Source organism: Tribolium castaneum, chromosome 1 (genome assembly GCF_031307605.1).
Source record: "Tribolium castaneum strain GA2 chromosome 1, icTriCast1.1, whole genome shotgun sequence".
In the NCBI taxonomy this organism is placed as follows: domain Eukaryota; kingdom Metazoa; phylum Arthropoda; class Insecta; order Coleoptera; family Tenebrionidae; genus Tribolium; species Tribolium castaneum.
Window position 1 is genome coordinate 119636 of NC_087394.1, and position 23773 is coordinate 143408.

The 23773-nt window shown below is 29.7% G+C and overlaps 1 protein-coding gene and 2 non-coding genes across 4 annotated transcripts in view; 2 read left to right on the plus strand and 1 right to left on the minus strand.

Annotated features, from left to right (window-relative positions):
* Positions 1-20127, plus strand: part of LOC656506 (puratrophin-1) — a 73247-nt gene extending 53120 nt beyond the window's left edge. The window contains exons 7-17 of one of the 2 annotated variants that reach the window (XM_008199260.3): positions 5166-5297; positions 5628-5939; positions 8341-9035; positions 11889-12228; positions 12284-12517; positions 13825-13971; positions 14035-14248; positions 16181-16297; positions 16358-16462; positions 16522-16749; positions 19568-20127. In XM_008199260.3, coding sequence (XP_008197482.2) covers positions 5166-5297; positions 5628-5939; positions 8341-9035; positions 11889-12228; positions 12284-12517; positions 13825-13971; positions 14035-14248; positions 16181-16297; positions 16358-16462; positions 16522-16749; positions 19568-19638 — 2595 coding nt within the window. In that variant the 3' untranslated portion in view covers positions 19639-20127. The remainder of the gene's footprint in view (positions 1-5165; positions 5298-5627; positions 5940-8340; positions 9036-11888; positions 12229-12283; positions 12518-13824; positions 13972-14034; positions 14249-16180; positions 16298-16357; positions 16463-16521; positions 16750-19567) is intronic. The other variant, XM_015978797.2, reaches the window with a different exon arrangement.
* Positions 20128-20195: 68 nt separating this feature from the next.
* Positions 20196-20268, minus strand: TRNAV-UAC (transfer RNA valine (anticodon UAC)). Its single transcript has one exon. It is a non-coding gene; the product is annotated as a tRNA-Val (tRNA).
* Positions 20269-20660: 392 nt separating this feature from the next.
* On the plus strand, positions 20661-20767 carry LOC135267949 (U6 spliceosomal RNA). Its single transcript, XR_010336384.1, has one exon. It is a non-coding gene; the product is annotated as a U6 spliceosomal RNA (small nuclear RNA).
* Positions 20768-23773: the final 3006 nt, after the last annotated feature.

Here is a 23773-nt window from a genome sequence, read left to right on the forward strand (position 1 = left end):
GACACGGAAAATATAAATAAATAAATAAATAAAATTATAAAAAATAATATCTCTAATCAAAAACGAATGACGTCATAAATCTCACAGTTTTCTCAAAAAGTATAACATTTAAAAAATAAGATCAATTTATTCGAGGACTACAAAAGAGAAAAAAAACACCTAATTAAAGGGACTTTTCAATTCTAGTAATAATAAACTCAGACTAATTTGTAAGACATAGTTATAATAAATTTTTAAATGTAAAAAATATATGCTGTATTTTTGTACACTAATAGTAATTCCACAAAAAAAAACGATTAGCGAAAAAAATCTGTACCAAAAATATTTTTTTCAAACTTTAATACTCTATTTAACCCGCTTATAGAGCGATTAACTCAATAATATCGCGTTGTCACGGAGATTACGTATGTATGCAAAATTCCAGTTCATTCGGATAACACACACCCTTTCAAATTTGCCACCAAAAACTAGTGTTTTTACAATTAAAAATTAAAAATTACAAAAAAAACAATGATAATGTCCAACAGTACTGCAGTATTTAGCAAGATTTATTTATTGCATCGTACTTCCGTAATTGCTAAAAAACTGCGTTGAGATGTTAGCGTTTTCACATTGTTGACAGGTTTTGTCGTAATAAAGAACATTGCACTCTTGCAGATACGCAATTATGTCTCTTTAATTATTATTATTATTGCGATCATTCCTAGCAAATTATCAGTAGCTAGCAAGCGAGCAACAAGTTTCACTTAATTAGCCACATTTATTAAAAACAGACGCACTTGAATTTTTTTCTCTCTTTGACGTTACATTCACACAAAACGTCCAAGTTATCGGTGTTTGGAGGGTGACAGGGCCCATTTGAGTGTATAAAAGCGTGGTTTTTACGTCTGTGGCCACCCACTTCGCGCCGGCCGTGTCCCGATAGTGGTTTCACTTACAAAATGACCAACAGGAATATTGATGAAGTTCTGATGATGATGGTCAGGTAGACAGACAGACATGCCCAGACTTGCTTTTTAATGAATGGCGTGGGCGATGTGATGCCGGTGCTTACCGGTAAACTATGCAAATGCCGATGGTGGAGAGATTGGCATTTTTCAGACACAAAGACTAGGCATTATCTGGCCTTGGAGGTGACAAATAATTGTCACGTTAACGGCTTTTTTTTTGGAACTTATTGTAACTATTAAAGACAAACAACAATTGGTTTTCAAAGATTCGCATCAGTTTTTTGTATTGTAGATTTTAATTTCATCTATCTGTGGACAGATCGTATAGATCAAGTTAAAACAGATTAATAGTCTAGACTATTAAAAGTAGAAAAAATTAAAAACTGTAAAAAAAAATCCGAGATTAAGATAAAATAAGACAATAAATGCCTGAGAAACTAAAAAAGAATAAATTATAACTGAAAGAAAAGAAAAACTAAAGAAGCTGAAAATGAGATAACAAAATAATAGTCTGAACAATGAGAAGTTTAACTTAAAAACTACAAAGTAAAAAAAACGAAATTAAGAGAAAATAAAACAATAAATGCCCGAGACACTAAAAAAGAATAAAATATAGCAAAAAAGTAAAAACTAGAAATGCTGAAAATGAAAAAAAAATAGTCTAAACCATGAGAAGTTTAACTTAAAAACTGCAAAGTAAAATAACCGAGATTAAGAGAAAATAAAACAATAAAAGCCCGAGAAACTAAAAGAGAATAAAATATAACTGAAAAAGGAAAAACTAAAAATGTTGAAAAATGAGAAAAAAAATAGTCTAATCCATGAGAAGTTTAACTTAAAAACTGCAAAGTAAAATAACCGAGGTTAAGAGAAAATAAAACATTAAATGCCCGAAAAAACAAAAAAGGATAAAATATAACTGAAAAAAGGAAAACATAAAAATGCTGAAAATGAGAAAAAAATAGTCTAAACCATGAGAAGTTTAACTTAAAAACTGCAAAGTAAAAAAACCGGGATTAAGAGAAAATAAAATAATAAATGCCCGAGAAACTAAAAAAGAATAAAATATAACACAAAAGGAAAAACTAGAAATGCCGAAAATGAAAAAAAAATAGTCTAAACCATGAGAAGTTTAACTTAAAAACTGCAAAGTAAAATAACTGAGATTAAGAGAAAATAAAACAATAAAAGCCCGAGAAACTAAAAGAGAATAAAATATAACTGAAAAAGGAAAAACTAAAAATGCTGAAAATGAGAAAAAAAAAGTCTAATCCATGAGAAGTTTAACTTAAAAACTGCAAAGTAAAATAACCGAGGTTAAGAGAAAATAAAACATTAAATGCCCGAAAAAACAAAAAAGGATAAAATTAACTGAAAAAAGGAAAACCTAGAAATGCTGAAAATGAGAAAAAAATAGTCTAAACCGTGAGAAGTCTAACTTAAAAACTGCAAAGTAAAAAAACCGGGATTAAGAGAAAATAAAATAATAAATGCCCGAGAAACTAAAAAAGAATAAGATATAACAAAAAAGGAAAAACTAGAAATGCCGAAAATGAAAAAAAAATAGTCTAAACCATGAGAAGTTTAACTTAAAAACTGCAAAGTAAAATAACCGAGATTAAGAGAAAATAAAACAATAAAAGCCCGAGAAACTAAAAGAGAATAAAATATAACTGAAAAAGGAAAAACAAAAAATGCTGAAAATGAGAAAAAAAAGTCTAATCCATGAGAAGTTAACTTAAAAACTGCAAAGTAAAATAACCGAGGTTAAGAGAAAATAAAACATTAAATGCCCGAAAAAACAAAAAAGGATAAAATTAACTGAAAAAAGGAAAACCTAAAAATGCTGAAAATGAGAAAAAAATAGTCTAAACCGTGAGAAGTTTAATTTAAAAACTGCAAAGTAAAATAACCGCGATTAAGAGAAAATCAAACAATAAATGCCAGAGAAACTAAAAAAGAAAAAAATATAACTGAAAAAAGGAAAAAACAAAAAAGCTAAAAATGAGAAAAAAAATAACAGTCTAAACCATGAGATGTTTAACTTAAAAACCGTAAAGTAAAATAACCGAGATTAAGAGAAAATAAAACAATTAAAGCCCGATAAACTAAAAGAAGTACAAAAAATAACGGAAAAAACGAAAAACTATCTATCTTTACAAAACGAACATTTTCTAAATAAAGAGGATACTGAGATACTAAGAAGTTGAAAAATACTGAACAACTAAAAAAGCAGAAAATAAGAAACTAAGAAACTGGAAGACGAAAACATACAAAAATGAAGAAACTAAAGAACAGTGAAATGTAACTGAAAATAGAAAACATTAACTATTAAAAAATAGAACAAAAAACTTACAATTAGGTCCTGAAAAAATATTGGAATTGGAATACTAAAATACTTGGAAACTGAAAAAATTAAAAAAACAAGAGTGAGACACTGACAAAATAAAACATTAAAAAAGACCGACAAACTACAACAAAATAAAATATAAATGAAAAAAACATTCTAAATAAATAATTTAAGATACTGAAACACTAGGATGCTAAAACGAAAAAAACTTAAAGCAAGAGAAACTAAAATACACTGAGGAGTACACATAAACTTATTAAGAAACTACGAAACGAAACGAAAATAAAACGCAAAAGACAAAGAAATTTAACCGAAAAGAGGAAACACTGTTTAAAAAAGAACTGAACAATTAAAATAGTAAGAAAAAAGTCGTAGAAACTGATACTGAAAGAATTAACAATAAAATTATGAAAGAGCAAGAAATAAAAAAACTATAAAATACAAGAGAGTAAAAACTACCGACCTAAAATACGTACGATCAAAATAAATAACTAGGATACAAAAACAAAAAAAACTAAAACTGTAAAACTAAAAAACCAAAACTAAGACACACTGAGGACCAAAAAAAACACTAAAAAAACTTATTAAGAGACTAAGAAACTTAGAAAATAAGACACAAAAAATGTAACTGACAAGAGGAAACATCAAAGTAGTAAAAATCGAGATTGAAAAAATTAGTAAGAAGATTATAAAAGACCGATAAATTAAAAAACTATAAAGTACATCTGGAGAGAGTCAAAGCCAACGAATAACTGAGATACTACATCGAAAAAAACTGAAAAACTAAAACTTAAAATTAAAAAGTGAGGAACTGAAAAACTGGGAAATTTAAAGACTAGGAAATAAAAAAGCACAACTTAAAACAGTGAAAAATAAAAATAAAGCACACTGAGGATCTAAATGTCTGAGAGACAGAAACACTAAAAAAATTGATTAAGAGACTAAAAAACAGAAATGAAGAAACAAAAGATGGAGAAACTAAAAAACTATAAAATTAAACTGGAAAAAGGTAACGTAACTCCATTAAAAAAAAGAACTGATCACCTAAAATAGTAAAAATCGAGAATGGAAGAATTAATAATAAGGTAATAAAAGATCGAAAAATTAAAAAACTATTAAATACATACGAAGAGAGTAAAAACTAACGAGCTAAAATACGTACATTCTAAACAAATCACTGAGATTCTAAAACAAAAAAATGAAAGCAGGAGAGCATAAAACATAAACTTGAGAGAGTAGGAAATAAAAAAGCAGAACTTAAAACAAGGAAAACTAAAAGAAACACACACTGAAATCTAAAAATCTAAGAGATAAAAACAATGAAATAGCTGATTGAGAGACTAAAAAACGTAGAAATTGCAGCACTAGGAAAATAATACACAAAAGACCGAGAAATTAAAAATCTATAAAATACAACAGAACAGAGAATAAACTAACTACTAGTGAAAAAGCGAACACCTATAAATAAACAACAAGATACTAAAACAAAAAAAATTAAAAACTAACAAAGCTGAAGGTGAGAAACTAAGAAAAAACCTTAAAGGAGTAGGAAAAGAAAAAAATGGACAAAATAAGGAAAACCAAAAACTAAAAGTCTGGGAAACAAGAAAAATCACTGAAAGAGCTGGTTGAAAAACTAAGGAAATGATAGCTTAAAAATAAGACACAAAAAAGAATAAAAGACTAGGAAAACAAAAAACTAGACTTAAAACAGAAAAAACTTAAACGGACTATTTAAATTATTTCAGATTCTTCTTGTTTATTATAAAATCTTTTAATACTTAATAGTTATTATTGGAAAAAACCTCTAATACATTTGTGGGCATTTTTATAAATAAAATAAAATTTCTACTCGCACTTTTCAGCTCGTATCATGGTTTCGCAAAGCGGGCGAAGACAACATCAGCAGTCTCACCACCAAACTAAAATCAGCAGCTGACATTCTCGCCGTCAAACAAGTGTCCGACGACTTTGAAAAATTGGACTTTATAGCGTGGGTAAGTAAAAACGCGAGAAAGTTAATTTATTTTAATTAAAAAACAACAGCGATTTTCCATTAGGGAATTAAAAAAAATTCGTAAACAAAAAATCTCCACCACTGTTATTTTCCCAACGGTATCAATTTCCCGAATTTTCCCTCATTTCCAATTTGTAAAAGCATGCAATCGCTGTCGTGACTTCCATAATCACCCAAGGAAGTGACTCAAATCACCGGAAGAAAATATCAAACGCATGCGATCATTATTAATATAATAATAATTTATAAGGAGAGAAACCGTTCAAGTCACCGATCTATCGGAGATAACCCTGTTGGTTTTCTCTTCCAGAGACAGTTTGAAAAATCCACTGATTTGATCGAAGAATGCAAAAATATCAAAGACCCCAAAGAATTGAATCTGAAGGAAACCACTGGCAATCGACACTTCCGGGACAAATACCAGACTTTGAAGGAATCAGCTGCCAGTCTTTTGGCACAGATGAAGGCTTTTAGGGAACGTTTGGAGGACACCAAGGAACGTTTGGAGGAGTGTAATAGGTGTTTTATGCTCCTGGACTCTGAAAATGAGCAGAAGGATGTGGAGGAATTTGTTAAAATGGCTGAGAGGTCCTCCAATGAGAAACTTCTCCAAAAATGCAAAGTGAGTTTTACTTAATTAGGACCATATTCTAGCTTAAATTAAAATTAAATTGCTCTCTAAACACGTGTTTAAAAAAATGCATACTTTTTTCTCTGCTCTGTAGAACCCATATTTTTTATATTTAAAAAAAAAAGAATACATTACTGATAATTAATTACACACAAAAGACGGTTTCTTTTGGTTTTGGGCTTATTTTATAAGGGATAATATTTTTTAATATAGTTTTTATTTAATAATTAACACGAAAACATACGTAACTTGAGTTAAAACCTAAACAAGATAATTATAAAAATAAAAAGAAACAATCACCCCTTATTATTAAATAAGGCAAGAACCGACAAAGAGAAAGATACGATAAACCATTTGAGAGGAAAATTAATAATAGAAATTATATTTAATAATATTTAACTGATTTTTTTCGATAAATTAATACCAACGTAATGAGTAACTTATAAAGATTCAAAAATTTGGTGTCAGAACAAATCAAATGGTTAATTGTTTAATATTTCCAAAAAATTGAAATCATAAAAATAATTTTGTGAAAAAGTGGTATAGTACGTAGAATGAGCCACAGAATTCACAAACCGTTTTGCTCTACGACTTTTAGTTATGAATTTTTTTGTTGAACAAATAAATAAATATTTTGTTAACTTTTTTTAATTTATTTTATTTTCTCAATTACGGCTAAACTATTCGAAAAAGTGGAACTATTTTAATGCCTACCTATGCAAAATGATCCGAGGAATCGATTGGAATCAAGAAAAGTGCCAAATTTCCAATAGTTTTTTAGTTATGAATTTTTGAGTACATGATCTAATTTTTGCTTTTATTTGCATTTTCTCGAAAACTATAAGTCGGACAACAATAATCTTTTTTGCAAATGATAGATCATTAAAAGAGCTTTCCAAAGATAGGGTTATCTCTAATAGTTCCGGCGTTATTACTTGATAAATGATCCGGGTCCCGGAAATCGACAAAATTCGCGACAAAAATTGAAAAAATCATACATCAAAAATTCGAACATATGGACTTTTTTTTACTTTTAACAACTGTAGAGGAATGTAAGGGCATATACAAGTCCAAAAACGTACGATAGAACGAGTTTTAAAAAAAATTATTTTTTTCACCTTTTTGAAGGTAAGTAAAACTCAGGAAGTTTTAGCAAAAAAATTTAAAATTTTAAATCTCGTGAAAAGTTGATATAATACAAAAAATGAGCCGCTGAAATCACTGGAACAAATCGTTTTGCTCTACGACTTCTGGCTTTGTAGTTACGAATTTTTTAGTGAGTAACCCGGCGCATCCACCATTTTTCAAATTGAAATATTTTTTTAAATAAGTTCACGAATAAGCTAGTGTTGTAGAAAACTAGTATAATACGTAGAATGAGCCGCAGAATTTAATGGAACAAACCGTTTTGCTCTACGATTATTAGTTTTCGAGTTATGATTTTTTTAGTAAAAAAAATTACAATGCCTCTGTAGCCGAAACCGTTGCTCGAAACGGTTCTGTGTCTTGGCAAGAAAATAGATAATTACAAGCGCTATCTGATGCATTATTGATTTTTGCTCTAGGTATTAAAATTTTCAAGAAAAATGCAAAAAAGAATTGTTATTTGTTGACCAATGTCCAACTCAACTATTAAACAAAAGCAAAATAAATAACAAAAATTAAAAATTAATCACTTTAAGCGTAGTTTACGTAACTGTGGCTATAGTTCTTTATTTGAGTGAAAGTTTTTTTGACTTTTTCATTTTTTTTTGTTCTTTTTTTTAATTGTGTTTTTTTTGTTTTAAAATTTTTGTTCCGGCACATTCGAAGAGAAATAAACTTCCCCAAAATTTCAAACGTTTTGATAGTAAATTCTTCAAACGCTTAAAAACCCTAAATATACTAAATATACAGGGTTATTCTTTCCCAAAATTTCAAAAATTTTGCTAGTAAAATATGCACACGCTTAAAAATTCTTATTTGAACATCAAACGTTTTAGGACTTTCTGAAATGAAAAATATAAAAGGAACTGAGTTACAGGAGACAAAAGAAATGTGACACCCTGTATATTTACATTAACAAATTGCAGAAACAATTTAAAATTACACTTTTGTGCCTAGAAATATTTACAAATAATTTACCAATTATACAGGGTGATTCTTTCTGACCAATTCAGCCACAAATTATAGAATAACCCTGTACACATATTGCCACAAAGATTAAAAAAAAATTACAAAAGTTTTGCTTCTTATTTTTTTGTATTTTACAATTAAGTTAAAAAAAAATTCAAATGTAGGTCCCAATTACATACAATTCCACAAAAATGAAAAAATAGAGGCTAGTTTTACAAAGACAAGTTTTGCTTGTTATTTTTTTGTGTTTAAAATTTTTTTCTCCAACTTTTTGAAGGCTTTCAAAAGAAAGGACACCTCCCTTCCGTCCAAACCCCCCGATCGGCCCCCCAGCGACCCCCCAACGGCCACCAGCACCCCCATAAAAACCCCCAATACTCAAATCCGTCGCCGATCAGTCAGTTCTTTGGCCTTCATCTACCACTGCAACCACCATGCAGCTGGCGAACTGTGCAACTGCTGCGAATCCGACACCGAAAATTCCGTCTCGTACAAACTGAAGAAAAAGTACATCCAAACCCTCCAAACGTGCGTCTGCAAAGACACTCTCGAGCGCAAAAACAGCGCCACTTTGGACGAAATCAAGGAGGAAAGCGTGGAAAATCTCCTTGATCATCGGTGTGATAGTGGACTTTCGACGGCGGATAATTCCGTCGGAGAGGAGAGTGTGTGTAATAATAACAGCAAGAAGAAAGTGCAAAGGACTTGTTCGTGCCAGTTTTCCGGGTGCAGTGCGGGTAGTTCGAGTGTTGGGTCGAATCAGGACAATACGGAGAACCAGCAGGATAGCATAATTGAAGAGGATGGGTTTAATAAGAGTAGTAGTGAAGATATTGAAGAAGAAAATTATGGGGATGAAGAAAGAAGAAAAGTGCCCCCGATTCCAGCCAATAACCACTTGTATTGCCATGCGTCCAGTTTGGACTTGCCTTCGGATGCGCTTTACAGTAACATGGATCCAAAGACTCAAAAGTAAGTTAAAAAAAAAGTGTATTACAAAAAATGTGATTTTATAAACTGAACACAGTAAAGATTTAGTGCTTTAATAAGCCAAAACATTTTCAAAATTTGGGACAACTTTTTTCGTATTATCAAAAAAAAATTGTAAAAATTTCTTCGGTCGACTTTAAAAACAAAATAATGAAAAAAAAAGATTTTTAGATTTTAGGTTCGATCCCTAATTGTAGCTTTTTTGACTGATTTCCAAAAAAAAACAAACTGGGAAAATGTAATTTTTTTGCGGAATTGTCAGCAACTCAAAAAACTGAAGTTCGATCTCTTGTCTGGACCACTTTTTCTTAATTAAAGAAGAAGAAACAATAAAAATCACAAAATAAATTGGAAAATAATTTAATTATAATCTTCTTGGTAGGCATCCGTCTATTAAATATGTGTCTGAAAAAATTTAAAATCTATTTTGGCAAAACTTTGAAGATAAAATTTTGATCACCAATTTAATTGACCTTTTCTTGTGTAATTTCCATTTAAAAGACTGGAAAAAGTTAATATTTTTTTGTAGAAAATGATTTGGAAAAATTGTCGGAAACTCAAAAATTTTAGATTCGATCCCTTAGCCGGACTACTTTTTATTTAATTAAAAAAATTACAAATAATGTAAATTACCAAATAAATAGGATGTAATTTAATCATAATTTTCTTGGTAGTCATCTGACTATTAAATACTTAAAAAAATTAAAAATCTTTTTAGCAAAACTCACAAGCCTTTGAGGATTAAATTTTGATCACTTTTTTTTGACTACTAGTATATTGTAAATAATTTCTTACTAACTCAAAAAAAAAAGATTTTGGTCCCTGGTTCGGTAGGTCTAACTTTTTTCTATATACCTCTCAAACAAAAAAGCAAATTAAATATTAAACATAGAGAAATAATCGGTCTGAGGGTAGTTAACGTAATATATTCTTAGCTAGTTTTCTGTTAAAAAGATGAGCAAGAGAACTGATTTTTTTAGAAAAAATTCGAGGAAAAAATTTAAAAAATCACAATTTTTTCAACTTGTTGGTACTACTTTTTTTTCTTTATTTATCAAAAAAAAAATCGGTGTTACTGTAACTCTTGGATGTTTTTTTATATTAAAACATCGACTGGAAAAATTTATTTTTTGGCAAAAGTCACTTGTAGAGTTCGAGGAATTATAATGATAAATTTTTTTGACAAATGAAGGGGAATGAAAGGAAGATTAATAATAAAAATCATTTTATTTAGCAATTTTTGGATCAAATTTTGCAGTTAACAATTTTTTTCAACAAATAAAAAATACTAAGACATTATAACTTATTGACTCAAAAATTTGGAGTAATAACTTTGATCAATATCAACTTTTTTTATTTTTTTTTATTTTTTAATCGACAGCAACTATCGAGGCAACTATAGAACAAAAATAAACAAATACGAGTATATAAATAATTAGTTGTCCAATATTTAAAGAAATTGTTAAAAAAGTAAACGATAATTTTCTACCGAAGCTTAAGAAAGTAAATAGAACTGTACGATATTTATATTTTTAAACTAAAAAAAATATTTATCGACTAATTACAAACTCAAAAATTTGTGGTTCGATCCCTGATTTGGACCAACTTTTTTAATTTATTTTATCACTTAAACAAAAACTAAATACATAACTAAAATAAAAAATAAAACGCTTTGAGCAAAGTTTACATATTTTTGGCTGTAGTTCATTATTTATAAGTAGTTCGATCCAAGGTCATTTAATAAATAATAAAAGTATGTACAATGTGTTCAAAAATGCCTGTTCATCAAGTGACCTATGAAATTTGAAAGTAGTGTGCCGCTTAGTTTAAATTGTGAATGACGCCAAAGTGGCAAATCGGTCAAAATAATGCAAAAACGAAAGAATAAACAAAACAAAAAGTCACGGAGAAAAAAACAAATAATGACAAACCCCACATTTTAAACAACTTTGGCAAAAAATGCAAAAAAGTGAACAAAAAATTAATTCAAACATTTGACGCTGGTGACTGTACTCAGAAATAATAGTATTATTTGTATTTCAAAAAATTTGAATTCCATAGTCGACTTGATGAACAACCATTTTTGAACACATTGTACTTTATGTAGAAATTTTTACGAACAATTACAAAAACTAAGTATGTTTATTAGATCAAATATTGCAATAAATCGATTTTTTTCCTACACATCGAAGCACCAAAAAAGGAAAACATCCATTTAAAAAATTTCTTGTATGTAAGTCACACAGAAAATTGTAATTAACTAACACAAAAACCTGGAGTTCAATCCCCAATCCGAACTGTTTTTTTTATTCGTCAAATTAGATAATAAAAGTAATAATAAAATTATAATTTAATAAATAGGGCAGAATTTAATCATATAATTTACTTTGGCTGCATTCTGTTTACGGAAACTCAAAAATTTCGGGTTCTAACCCCGATTCAGTCCAACTTTTTTTCTTATATATCATAACTAAAGCTAAGTAATTAGCTTAAAAATTGAAAATAAATCCATAATACAAAAATTATTCTTTAAAAAAAAAAGATATAAACTTGATGATGTAGCGTTCGAACACAAATTTTATTTATCATATAAAAAAAAATTGATTTCTCTGTAACAGTGCCAAGAAAAATTTTTATTAATTCGAAAATTTGAAGGTAGGATGGAACTTAGTTATCATTCTCTGAATTACCTAATTTTAAAATATTAGGTAAGTTGATACAAGCCCAAAAATTTAAAGTTCGATCCCTGACCCGACCCAATTTTTTTTCACATTGTCGTTCAAGAAAAATAAGATAAAAAAACGAACAAGTGGAATAATAAAAAAATGTTTCCAGGACGTTAACTTTTATCATTAAGGAAATGATCGAGACTGAACGCGACTACGTCAAGTCCCTGGACTACATAATCGTCAATTACATCCCTGAACTGATGCGTGAAGACATTCCTCAAGCTTTACGCGGCCAAAGAAACATCATTTTCGGAAACGTTGAAAAAATCTACGAATTTCACAGCCAACACTTCCTTCACGAGCTGGAAGGATGCGAAAGCAACCCCTTACAAGTTGGCCAAATTTTCCTCAAACACGACAAAAAATTCTACTTGTATGCCCTTTACAACAAAAATAAACCCAAATCGGACTCGCTAATGTCCGAATATGGCTCACTTTTCTTCAAGGTTTGTGTGTAATTTTTTTTATTTTTTTTTTTATTTATATTATTATTTTTTGTAGAGCAAGCAATTGGAGCTTAAGGACCGTATGGACTTGGCCAGTTATTTACTTAAGCCGGTGCAAAGGATGGGCAAATATGCCCTACTTTTGCAACAAATGATGAAAGCTTGTGTTGGTCCTTCAATGGAACGGTTACAAGAATTGGAAGATTTGAAGCAAGCTGAAGAAATGGTTAGGTTTAAGTTGAGGCATGGGAATGACTTGCTTGCCATGGATTCGATTAGAGAATGCGATGTGAGTTATTTTTATTCATTTGTTTTGTTTAACAAGCATAATGTTTGCCAAAACGAGTGCGCGCAGCAAATTATATGGATATCGAAAGATTAGGATATGAAACGGTCCCGTCCTTGATAGTTGTGTTAAAGTCGCTAGAAGGCGTTGTTGTTCCATGACTGTCTAAGTTTTTAGAAAAAAAATGATTATATGTGTATAAGGGTTAACAGATAGCGAACAAAAAAATACGGACAGATAGAGCATTAAATTCTCAATAGTAGGACATAATCAAAATGCAAAAATTTTATCGTAAGCTTTGTTTAAAAAAATTTCAAACTTTTACCAATTTGCACTCTACTTCATATTTTTCAAAACGCTGCGAATACGGTTAGAGATACAAGAAAAAGGTTAGAAGGAAAGTTGTAGAGAATTAAATTTCCTACAAAAAAGTCCGCGAGACCATACTTTTATTTTCAACCATTTGGGCCCTAAAGTCGTTCAAAGACGCTCAAACGACGCATTTGCGTCATTTTGCCAGTGGTCTAGTATTGGAAAGTAAATTTATACCTAAACCGTTGATGATAGAAATATGGTGTCGCAGACTTTTTTGTAGAAAATTTAATTCTCTACAACTTTGTTCCCTACACTTTTTTTGTATCTTCAATCGTATTCACAGCGTTCGCAAAAATACAAGGTGGAACGCAAAGTGATAATTGGAGCGATAATTTTTTGCGCACCGTCGCATATTTATCAAAACGCTGGGAATACGGTTGAAGATACAAAAAAAGTGTAAGGAACAAAGTTGTAGAGAATTAAATTTTCTATAAAAAAGTCCGCGACACCATATTTCTATCTTGTACAGTTTAGGTATAAATTAACTTTGCGTTACTAGACCACCGATAAAATGATACGAATCTGTCGCTTCAGCAGGTTTAAACGTCTTTGGGGCCTTAACCGTTGACGATAGAGATATGGTCTCGCAGACTTTTTTAAAGGAAATTTAATTCTCTACAACTTTCTTCCTAACATTTTTCCTGTACCTTTAACCGTATTCGCAGCGTCTTGAAAAATATGAAACGAAACAAATTTTTTTTTCTCACGGTTCTTATGAAAATTTTACGTTATGTCAGTTAAGAGTGCAAAGCTTAACATTTCTGCATTTTTTCTCAGTAATTAATGAATTGGTTGCATTTCATTCATTTTTACTCAACCGTACTATTTTTTTTTTGGTTCACAAAATCCTGCATCTCCTAACTCATAGTTCTCCGTAGTCTCGAGTTAAAACTATTTATTGATTTATTTAAAAATTTGTTTATATAATTTTTTAGGTGAATCTCAAGGAGCAAGGAAGTCTCCTGCGCCAAAACGAATTCCTAGTGTGGGAAGGTCGTAACGGGAAAAAATCGCTCAGACAAGTGTTTCTTTTTGAAGAGTTGATTCTGTTTAGTAAAGCTAGAAGGTTCCCGGATCGTAAGGTAAGTCAGTTTTTTTGTGGTTTACTTACTTAATGATGAATTATTTAATTGTAAAAATTGCAGAACCTCGATTTGTATATTTATAAGAATAGTATAAAAATGACTGATATTGGATTGACGGCGAAAATTGGAGACAGTTCGACGAAATTTGAAATTTGGTTTAGGAAAAGGAAACCGAATGATACGTTTACACTTCAGGCCATGTCTGAGGATGTTAAGAAGGCTTGGACTGAGGAGTTGTCGCAGCTTTTGTGGAAGCAGGCCATTAAAAATAGAGGTATGAGAAAAAATTTAATATCCAATTTTTTTTTCAATTTAAAAAACAATAATTCTGGAAAATTTAAAAAATTTTTGAAAAACGTTGTTTAAAAAACAGTACCTACAATTTATATTTATATATTTTTTGCTTTAAGGAAGCAATAAAAGATTGTTATTGTTATTATAAATGCTAAAGTTTGATATTTTTGAACTTCACAGTTTAACGATTTCTCGCTGATTCATTGACTTTTTATCACAAAAACCTGTTTAAAAGTAGTCGAAAAAATAAAAAATGGAATATTTTTGACAAAATTTGTCGATTTTTGGATAATTTTTGACAAACGTTTACGTTTGAGTGTCAAGGTTAGAAAAATTAGAAAAATACAAAAATAAACTTGCACAAAAATTTTGTTAATTTTCGGCATATTTTGACTAAAATAATTGTGTTTTTGAATAAAAAATGAGTAAAAAAGCCATAAAATATAAGAATTATTTCTAATTTTGGCTTATCTTTGACGCAAATTTGTTAGATGTTTTTCTGAAATTAGAAAATTCTGCTAAATTCAAAATTTTTGGTAAATATTTTCAGCAAATTTATGAAATATCCGCGTTATTTTGGCTTATTTTAGACGAAGTTTTGTAAAATAATTACGCTTCTGGATGACGAACGGCAAAATGACGTCATTTTCGACCTAGTTTAGTACTTTTTTAATCAAAAAATTTCTCAAAAAAAATGCTGATACTTAATTTGCGACCAAGATTGTTTTATTTTTTTAAAGAATTTCGCTCAAAAATGTATTCAAACACTTGAAAAATATAGACTTTCAAAATTTTTAAACTAATTTTTGACGAAATTTTGATGTCTTTTTTTGAAAATTTTTCTAAATAGAAAATGTCATTTTTGGACTAATTTACCAATTTCGCTTTCCAGTTTAGTACATTAATCTTGAAATCTTAGTTTTAATCTCAAAAATATGTTTAATTTTCGAAAAAATAAAAAATTTGCTCATTTTTTTATTAATTTAATGTTTGTTGTTTTATTTTTTACGTAATTTTGTCAAAAAATCGCTAAAACGGTAAATAAGGTTAATTAGTATTATTATTAAAAATGATTTCAATACTAGAAGCTAAAAAAGGATTGAAAATGCAAAAATTATTTCATTTTTTGGCTTATTTTTGAAAAATTTCACCCAATAATTAGTAAAAAAAAAGTAAAAATAAGCAACATTTTCTCACAATTCCGTAATTTTTCGGCTTAGGTTCGCAAAAATAATGAAAAACAGCAAAACGACACCATTTTTAACCCAATTTGATGATTTTTTGGGCAGATTTGACACAATTTCTCCAAAAAACTGTATTTCTATCTCTCAATATAAGGTACTTCAAAAATATAAAACTGCTACATTTTCACATTAATTTATTGATTTTTCGATTTCGCAAAGTTTTTTTTAGTAATTTTTTAACGAATTGAACGTTTTCTCGTTCAGCTTTAGCGCCAATTGTGAGTTTATTGTGTTTTTAAAAGAAGACAATTTTTTTTTCGCCAAATTACACAATTCACAACATTTTCGACATAAATAGGAATTTTTCGGTTTGTTTTTTAGAAAATTGCGATTGTAACTACAAAATTTGTTCACGAGAGAAAATTGTAACATGTTTTTAACTAATTTAATGATTCTAACGAAAAAATGAGTTGTGACCTCAAAAAAACTGTTTAAACGATCGAAAAATGCCAAAATAGCTAACTTTTTAACTAATTTGCTGTGTTTGGATCGCTTTTGACTCAATTTTCCTAACTAAAATTTCTTAGCTAAAAAACATTTTAATAATTTTAGCTAAAAGAAAGTTGCAAAAATGCGAAAACTACTTATTTTTGAGAAATTTTATGAAATAGTTTAGTGATTTTTGGGCTCAAAAAAGTCACAATTTCTAACGTTTTGATTGGTTCCAGCCGTCCGAATGGCCGAAATGTCCTCAATGGGCATCGGCAACAAGCCCTGCCTTGACATCCGCCCCAGCGCCGACCAAATCAGCGACCGTTCAATCAGCGTCGACCAGCTCAGCAGAAGTAAGCGCCCATGCCCCGCCCACTAACCCCTCTAACCACGCCCCTCTGTACTAATTCTAGTAATAACCCGCCCATCAAGCCCCATTCGACTAATGGAATGCGCTTGCTTGCGCTGTTGTAGCGACCTTAACGCTTACATGCACCTCCCCTCCGACCTAATGCATGGTAGCCTAACCTAAGTGTTTGTTAGCGACCAGCCGTAACCGAGTGTTTTCCGATTTTAGCCGCTCCAAGATTCAGAAATTCGATCGTTGGTCCGGTGATTGAATCGTGCAGAAATGCCAAACGACCACATTCGGTTATTTCGATGTCGTCGAGTGTTTCTTCAGGAAGCACTAGCTCAGCGAATAGTGGAGGACAGAATAATTCGATGAATCTCGGCTTCGAATCGGCTTGTGATAGCCCCAAGCCCTACCATAGATCTGCCACGCTCAATAGCCAATGTTCCACAGGTTTGGACCATTTTTTTATGATAAAATATTTTTTTAACTTTCCATATTGTTATAAAAATTAATTATAAAACTACTTCGACAAATTTGCCAATCACCCTGTACTCAAGTTTTTAGAATTCTGTATTTAATCTTAACTGCAGTAAACCAAAAGCACAGTATAATGAACTAAATAGCAATTAAGAAACAATTATATTTTTAATATACAGGATTATTCAATTATATGACTGGCCAAAACCTTTTTTAGAATCATCCTGTAGCAATATTTTTTTTATAAGAAATAAATTTCTTATTCTAATCTTTCTTATTTAACTCATAGATTCATAAAAAAATCACTCTATCATTCATAAATTCTCATGTCAGAAGCAATAAAATGTAGAAAAAATTGTTGAAATTTTTGGGAAGTTTTTCATTTGTATTTCCTATTTTTTGACGATTATTAAGCCATCTTAAGCAGTCAAGGTGGCTTATTTTCCATAATGTTACAAAACAGTAAAATGTGGAATAAAATTGTTGAATTTATTTGAAAATTTATTAAAAAACTATTTTGACAACTGTGCTAATCACCCTGTATTCAAGTTTTTAGAATTCTGTATTTAATCTTAAAAGCACTAATGAACTTAATAGCAATTAGGACACAAATATTTTTAATGTACTGGATGATTCAATTTTATCAGTGTCTGGCAAAAACATTCTTTAGAATCATCCTGTAGCAAAAATATTTTTTTTTAATTTTGTTATTACTACAACATGACATGACATAAGAGAGATTTAAACCTTCTCTGAATTTCTTATTCTAATCTTACTTATTTAACTCATGAATTCATAAAAAAAATCACTATCATTCGTAAATATTCGTAAAAAACATTGTCATTTTTGAACTAAATCAGCGATTTCACGTCCTCCAGTTTAATAAAATCGTGCTAAAAAACTTAGTTTTTCTCAGAAGAATTCGCTTAAACGTGGGAAAAATTCAAAATTTTGGTGTTTTTCGATTAATTTTTAGCGTTTTTTCTGTGCAAAAAAATGCTAGAATGCTTGAAAATGGCAAAATAATGTGACTCTCGATTCATTTTATTAATTGAAGCTAAAAAAATGCCAAAAATGCAAAAACAATGCGTTATTTTTGACCCAACATGAAGTTTTTTCGATTTAATTTTGAGAAATTTTGCGAAAGAATTGCGTTTTCTAGATTGGAAGAAAAACACTCAAAAGTTTGGGAGCAACTTTTTTTATCTCTCAAAGGAAAGCAAAAAAAATAAACAAAAACAGATAAATATAGGATAGATAATAATTATTTAAATAATTATAAATAAAATAAATAATTTCGGTTTATTTTTGTGAAAATTCTGCTAAATTGGAAATTTTTCAGTTTGTTTTTGAGAATTTCCTGAATTCGTTGTTTTTCTGGCGAAAAACCTGGAAAAACGCTTGCAAAAGGGAAAAATTCCCCTTTTTAAACAAATTTTAACGCTTTTATGTCCTCCAGTTCAATAAAATTGTGTGAAAAAACTGACCTTTGATCTAAAAAACGTGCTTAAACGTGTGAAAAATGCAAAATTTGCCCAAGTTCTTGGATTAATTTGTTGATATTTTACGAAATTTCGCGATTTTTTATCTGAAAATGTGCCACAACGCTTAAAAAGGGCGCAATAATGGGATTTTGTATCCAATTTTGCAAAATAATTGGAAAAACAGCTCAAAAGTCTCAGCTTCAGAAAGTTTTTAGAAACACTCTGTATTTCGTTATCTACCTTGCAAAAAAATTGCGCGTCTCGAAATTATTGCCTAATCACTGGACACTTAATGATAATTAAATTTTATTAAATCAATATTTAATAAAAAATTTTATACAGGGTAAATCAGCTGAGATGGCCAGCTTCCTAGATTTCAAAATCAAAGTAGGCAGATAAGTCACTCCCACTTTTCTTAGGTTATGTTTTTTTTCCTTAGACGCAAAATAAAAAATTTTTGATTTTGGGAACATAACCTCGAAAATTACTAACTGGGAATACGAAACCAATCACAGAAACACTCATTTTAACTGAACTATATTACGAAAACTGCAAAGACAGCTAACCTTAACGTCCCTGTAGTGGTATTTAAAGGGGGCTTCCAGTATTTTTGCAAATTATCGTTGGCTGCAACCAACATCACACTTTTAGTCACTCACTTCAGTCAATTTGGCACTAAATACACAACAAACATCGTTTTTACACCCGTAACAACAAAAAACCGACGCGCAAGTGACAGTCAAACGCGTGACGTCAGGCCATCGGCGTCTCATTAGTTCCTGGCGTGGCGGGAGATTTGAAATCTCCAACTGGAGAGGTTTTAGTTTTTGGTACAAAAATACAAATCCTAACGTGTTCACAATGACACAATTAGAAAATTTGTGGTATTTTTTGAAATATCCTTAATATCAATTGAACGAAGTCAAGGACACAGTGTAATAATAAAATAAATAATTCAAAATTGTTTCGAAAAAAATATTGAGTCCTAAAAGCCATCTTTGACAAATCACCCTGTATTTCGCGGACTTATTTCTAATATACAGGGTGATTAAAAACCCAAGCGTGGCTATTTTTTGAGAACACTTTAACGTAATAAAAATAAATAAAACTATTTGTTACTAATTGCTACATACAGGGTGAGTTTGCTAAAAGTACTTCTTACTGTCGACATCTTTGTTATTTTTGTATTTAATCTGTAAATTCTGTTGAAATAACTAAAATACTCCTATTAAAATAATATACAGGGTTATTCAATTACATTTAATTTAAATTCTTTTTTATGATATTTTTCATATTTTTTTTTTCAGAGAGTGGGATTATAGCGGACATGTCGATGGGATCGGACGAGTGCTCCGAGCAGCCCCACGCTGGCCTTTAGACGAATCAAATTTCGAGTTAGGGAATTTTGGCTGTTTTAAGTCAACACACACCATGTGCCAGATTATATACCAGTTAGCTTTAAGTTAAGATATATTTTGATTATATGAAGTTATTTAAGCACAGTTTTATGTCATAGAATGTATGATTGTTATATGGCATTGAAACACTAATGTATATATTTTTAAGATTTATCTTTATTTATATCAAATAACAAATCCTATCATTGAAATAAAAAAATTCGTTGTGTACTTTGTACTTAAATTTTAACATTTTTGTGCACAATTTTATTTAGAACACAACACTCACCATAGTATCAGGGATTTTTCAGCCGCTTTTATAGTGTACTTTAACGACTTATGTACTAATTACGAAGAAATTGCAGCAACACTAACTTTATGATAGGGAATATGTATAGTCAGTACATATGCATGTATGATTTTTATATTAAAATTGTAGTCATAACTATATAATAAATATGTATAAAAGCTTCAGTTTTTTTATTTCTACGTGAAAATTTGCTGCGAAATTGAAAAAAATTACAAAAAAAAAAAAGAGTGGTTCCGCCCAGGATCGAACTGAGGACCTTCTGCGTGTAAAGCAGACGTGATAACCGCTACACTACGGAACCTTGCAAAAACAATTCGTTTACGTCCGTTATAATATTCAAGTAAGCTAAAAATAAATAATTTTTGGTTTTTATCAAATTAATTATGTAGAGAACTGTATCATGAACAATTAATAACTTGTACATGATTATTGATTATGAATAGTCCAGACTAAGCCTTTTACGAAATCAATGACAAACTTTTTTATTTATTTATGTGTTAATATTAATTGAGTTAATTTTAAGTTTAATGCTAATAATGTAACAATTTTTTATCAGATAGTTGGTAAAAATACAAATAAATTGATAAAAACTTGTCAAATTCTGAAACTAAATAAGTTACTTTGAAGGTTACATCTCACTAACACTACTCGCCCAGCGCTACGTTCATATACAGATTGTTGAGAAGGGCAAGTGTACTCGCTTCGGCGGTACATATACTAAAATTGGAACGATACAGAGAAGATTAGCATGGCCCCTGCGCAAGGATGACACGCAAAATCGTGAAGCGTTCCACATTTTTTTGGCAAATAAATAAATTTACTTTTTTTTTCAAATAAATTTAACTAAAATCTCTTCAAAATAAAAACTTTTTACTGTCTTTTACCAACTATATAAAAATTACCTGGTTTCGACTTTCATCAATTGAAATTAAAGACAGATTCCGAATCGTGGTTTCTTTCCTGAAGTTCATTCTATTCTTTAAAAATTTGGTGTTATTAATTATTATTATTGAGAAAAAATAATTGCCAATGTGATTTATACTTTCTATGAGAGGTCTAATCATTAATAAATATAAATAAATAAATAAATTTTGACAAAATTATGAAATAAAAACATTTCTAGCGTTCTTATAACAGATGTTCATTATTGAAACAACTCGCAGCATGCCTTGATATTGTTTTGGATGTCGTAGAACAATTTTTATCGTTGTATTATTGGTTGCCTACTAAACCAACTCACTACAATTTATAATCTTATTAGACTAATAAATAGGCGATGTGATATGTGTTAAACAACAAAGAAGAAATTTCCAACAGTTTTTATAAATAATAAATATTTTTGTGAAATTCTGTTATCTTATTAATTCTCAAAAACAAATTAATCACAGACATACCAAACAATTGTTTTTTAATTTCAAAGCACTCTAGATTTTTTTTTATTAAGTTATTACAGCTGGAAACTTAGTTATTTTTCAAACACACACAGAAGTAGACAACAATTTGTTATAATAAAAGTTATATTGTACTCATTTTGTGTTTTTATTCAAAAATATGTGTGAACTTAGATATAAATCAGTCAACTTTTTGAGCTTGCAAATGTATTTCTTTGAGTTGGCGTCACTGCTCTAAATCTTATTAATGCCGGCTGGCATGTGTACCCTTGTGTTAATTTGCGTTATGTTGCGCTTTGTTTGCGTTACCTCCAAAATTAAACAGCAAAATTAATCAAAGTAAGTATTAAGTTCAGACGGCAGTGCGCTATACTGTGTACACTACCAAAACGTGCCAAGTATATAATAGTTGGAATTTACCATTAATTCCAGCGTTCGGATAAAACTTGTCCAAGTTTTATTGTTGCGCGCTATAAAATTGTAGCGAGATTAATGAGCAACGCCGTCTAGGATTTTTTCCTCCGGTTAGATTTATGAAAAGCAGGTAGCAGTTGGCGGCGGCTTAATTAAATCCGACGAATGTGGAGGCAGAAAAAATCATTTATTCACAATTTGCTGAACGTCTTGTGAACAGCAGGAGTTGGGCCGTTTTAATGCATAGTTAAGTAGAAACGGATGCCGACTGTTTCCTCAAAAGACCAATATGAACACACGAAAATATATACATCCTACTTTAAATTTTAGACCGCTCATATATTCAAACGCAATATGCGCCACTGTCTCGATCTAAAAGCTCCAAACTGCAGCACGAGAGACGTATTTTTATTATTACGCTCATCTAAGTTTTTATGGCAGACTTTTACAAATATTACCTTGCGGATAAATTGAACATCCGACTTTGGACGCATTTATTTACCAGAGTTTTATGCTCACTTCAAAGCAAATTCCAACGAAACACATAATTGGGCAAAATATACAAAATTTTTCAGTTTATTTTGTTTTTTTGAACATCAATAAACCAAATAAAATTGGAAAAACATTTGTAGATTTTCTTAAAACCTGCCGCCAATCTATTCATAGAAACATTTTACATTAAATGGACCATTCCGAATAACGGACACTTCTTCATAACGGACATTTTTGTACATATATTAAAATTTCCACCTTCCATTAGTGGACACCTCTCTACAACGGACAATTAAAGGTTTCCTATCGGTGTCCGTTGTTGAGAGGTTTTACTGCAGTTTCAAAAATACTAATTGGACAAAATATACAAAATTTTACAAATTTATCATTATGTGAGTGTTAAGAAAAAAACATAAATGTTTCTTGATCTCTTTACAACTGACAGTGATATTGCGGTTTTTTCGATACCAATTGATTTCTCGGAGCATTTTACATTGCTATAGTGAGACATATATCAACTATGTTCTCTTGTTTTAATGAAAAAAATTCTTAAATTAAAAATATTATTTGTCGAAATTTTAAAAATTGTTGGTGATTTTTCAGTTTTTTGAACACCAACCTATTCTTTGGAACATTTTATATATCAACAATTTTCAAAAAAAAACAAAATATTTTACATACATATAACTCAGATAATATCAATCTTTTTTTGCAGAAATTGTCAGAATAAGCAAAAAAACATAAACATTTGACGATTCCAATCGTTTTCTCGAAGCATTTTACATTTGTATGACGTAAAATATATCAATTTTGTTCTTTAGTCTCAACAAAATTTACAAAAAAAATCATAAACTATTATATTTTTCGAAATTTTTGAAACTATTGGTGACTTTCGACGTTTCTAAAGAGGAATCTATTTTTCGGAACATTTTACATACGTGTGATAAAAAAATATCAATTTTGTCTAATACATTTAACGAAAATAAGGCAGACTAAGAAAAAACTTTAACAAAAAACAAATAAATTGTCAGCGATTTTGCAGTAATTTCATCGATGGCAATTGATTTCCTGGAACATTTTACATATGTATAGCTTAGAAATTACATCAACTTTGCTTTACATTTGTCGAAATTGATAAAAAAAGATAAAAAATTTAAACGTTCCCCAAAATTTTGATAATAGTTTTGCGCTTTTCTCAATTTCAATCGATTCCTAAGAGCATTTGACATTAATATAATGCGAAATATATCAAATATGTTTTATAGTTTTAGTGAAATTAACAAAAAAAAAAATTAAAAACTTTTATTATTTGTCTAAATTTTTAAAATTGTTGGTGATTTTTTGGGTTTTTGAACACCAATCTATTCCTTGGAACATTTTATATACCAACAAATTAAAAAAAAAATTTTACATACATATAGTTCAGGTAACATCAGTCTTGTTTGTTGAAATTGACAGAATAAGTAATAAAAGATATATTTGACGATATATTTAAAATTCCAATCGTTT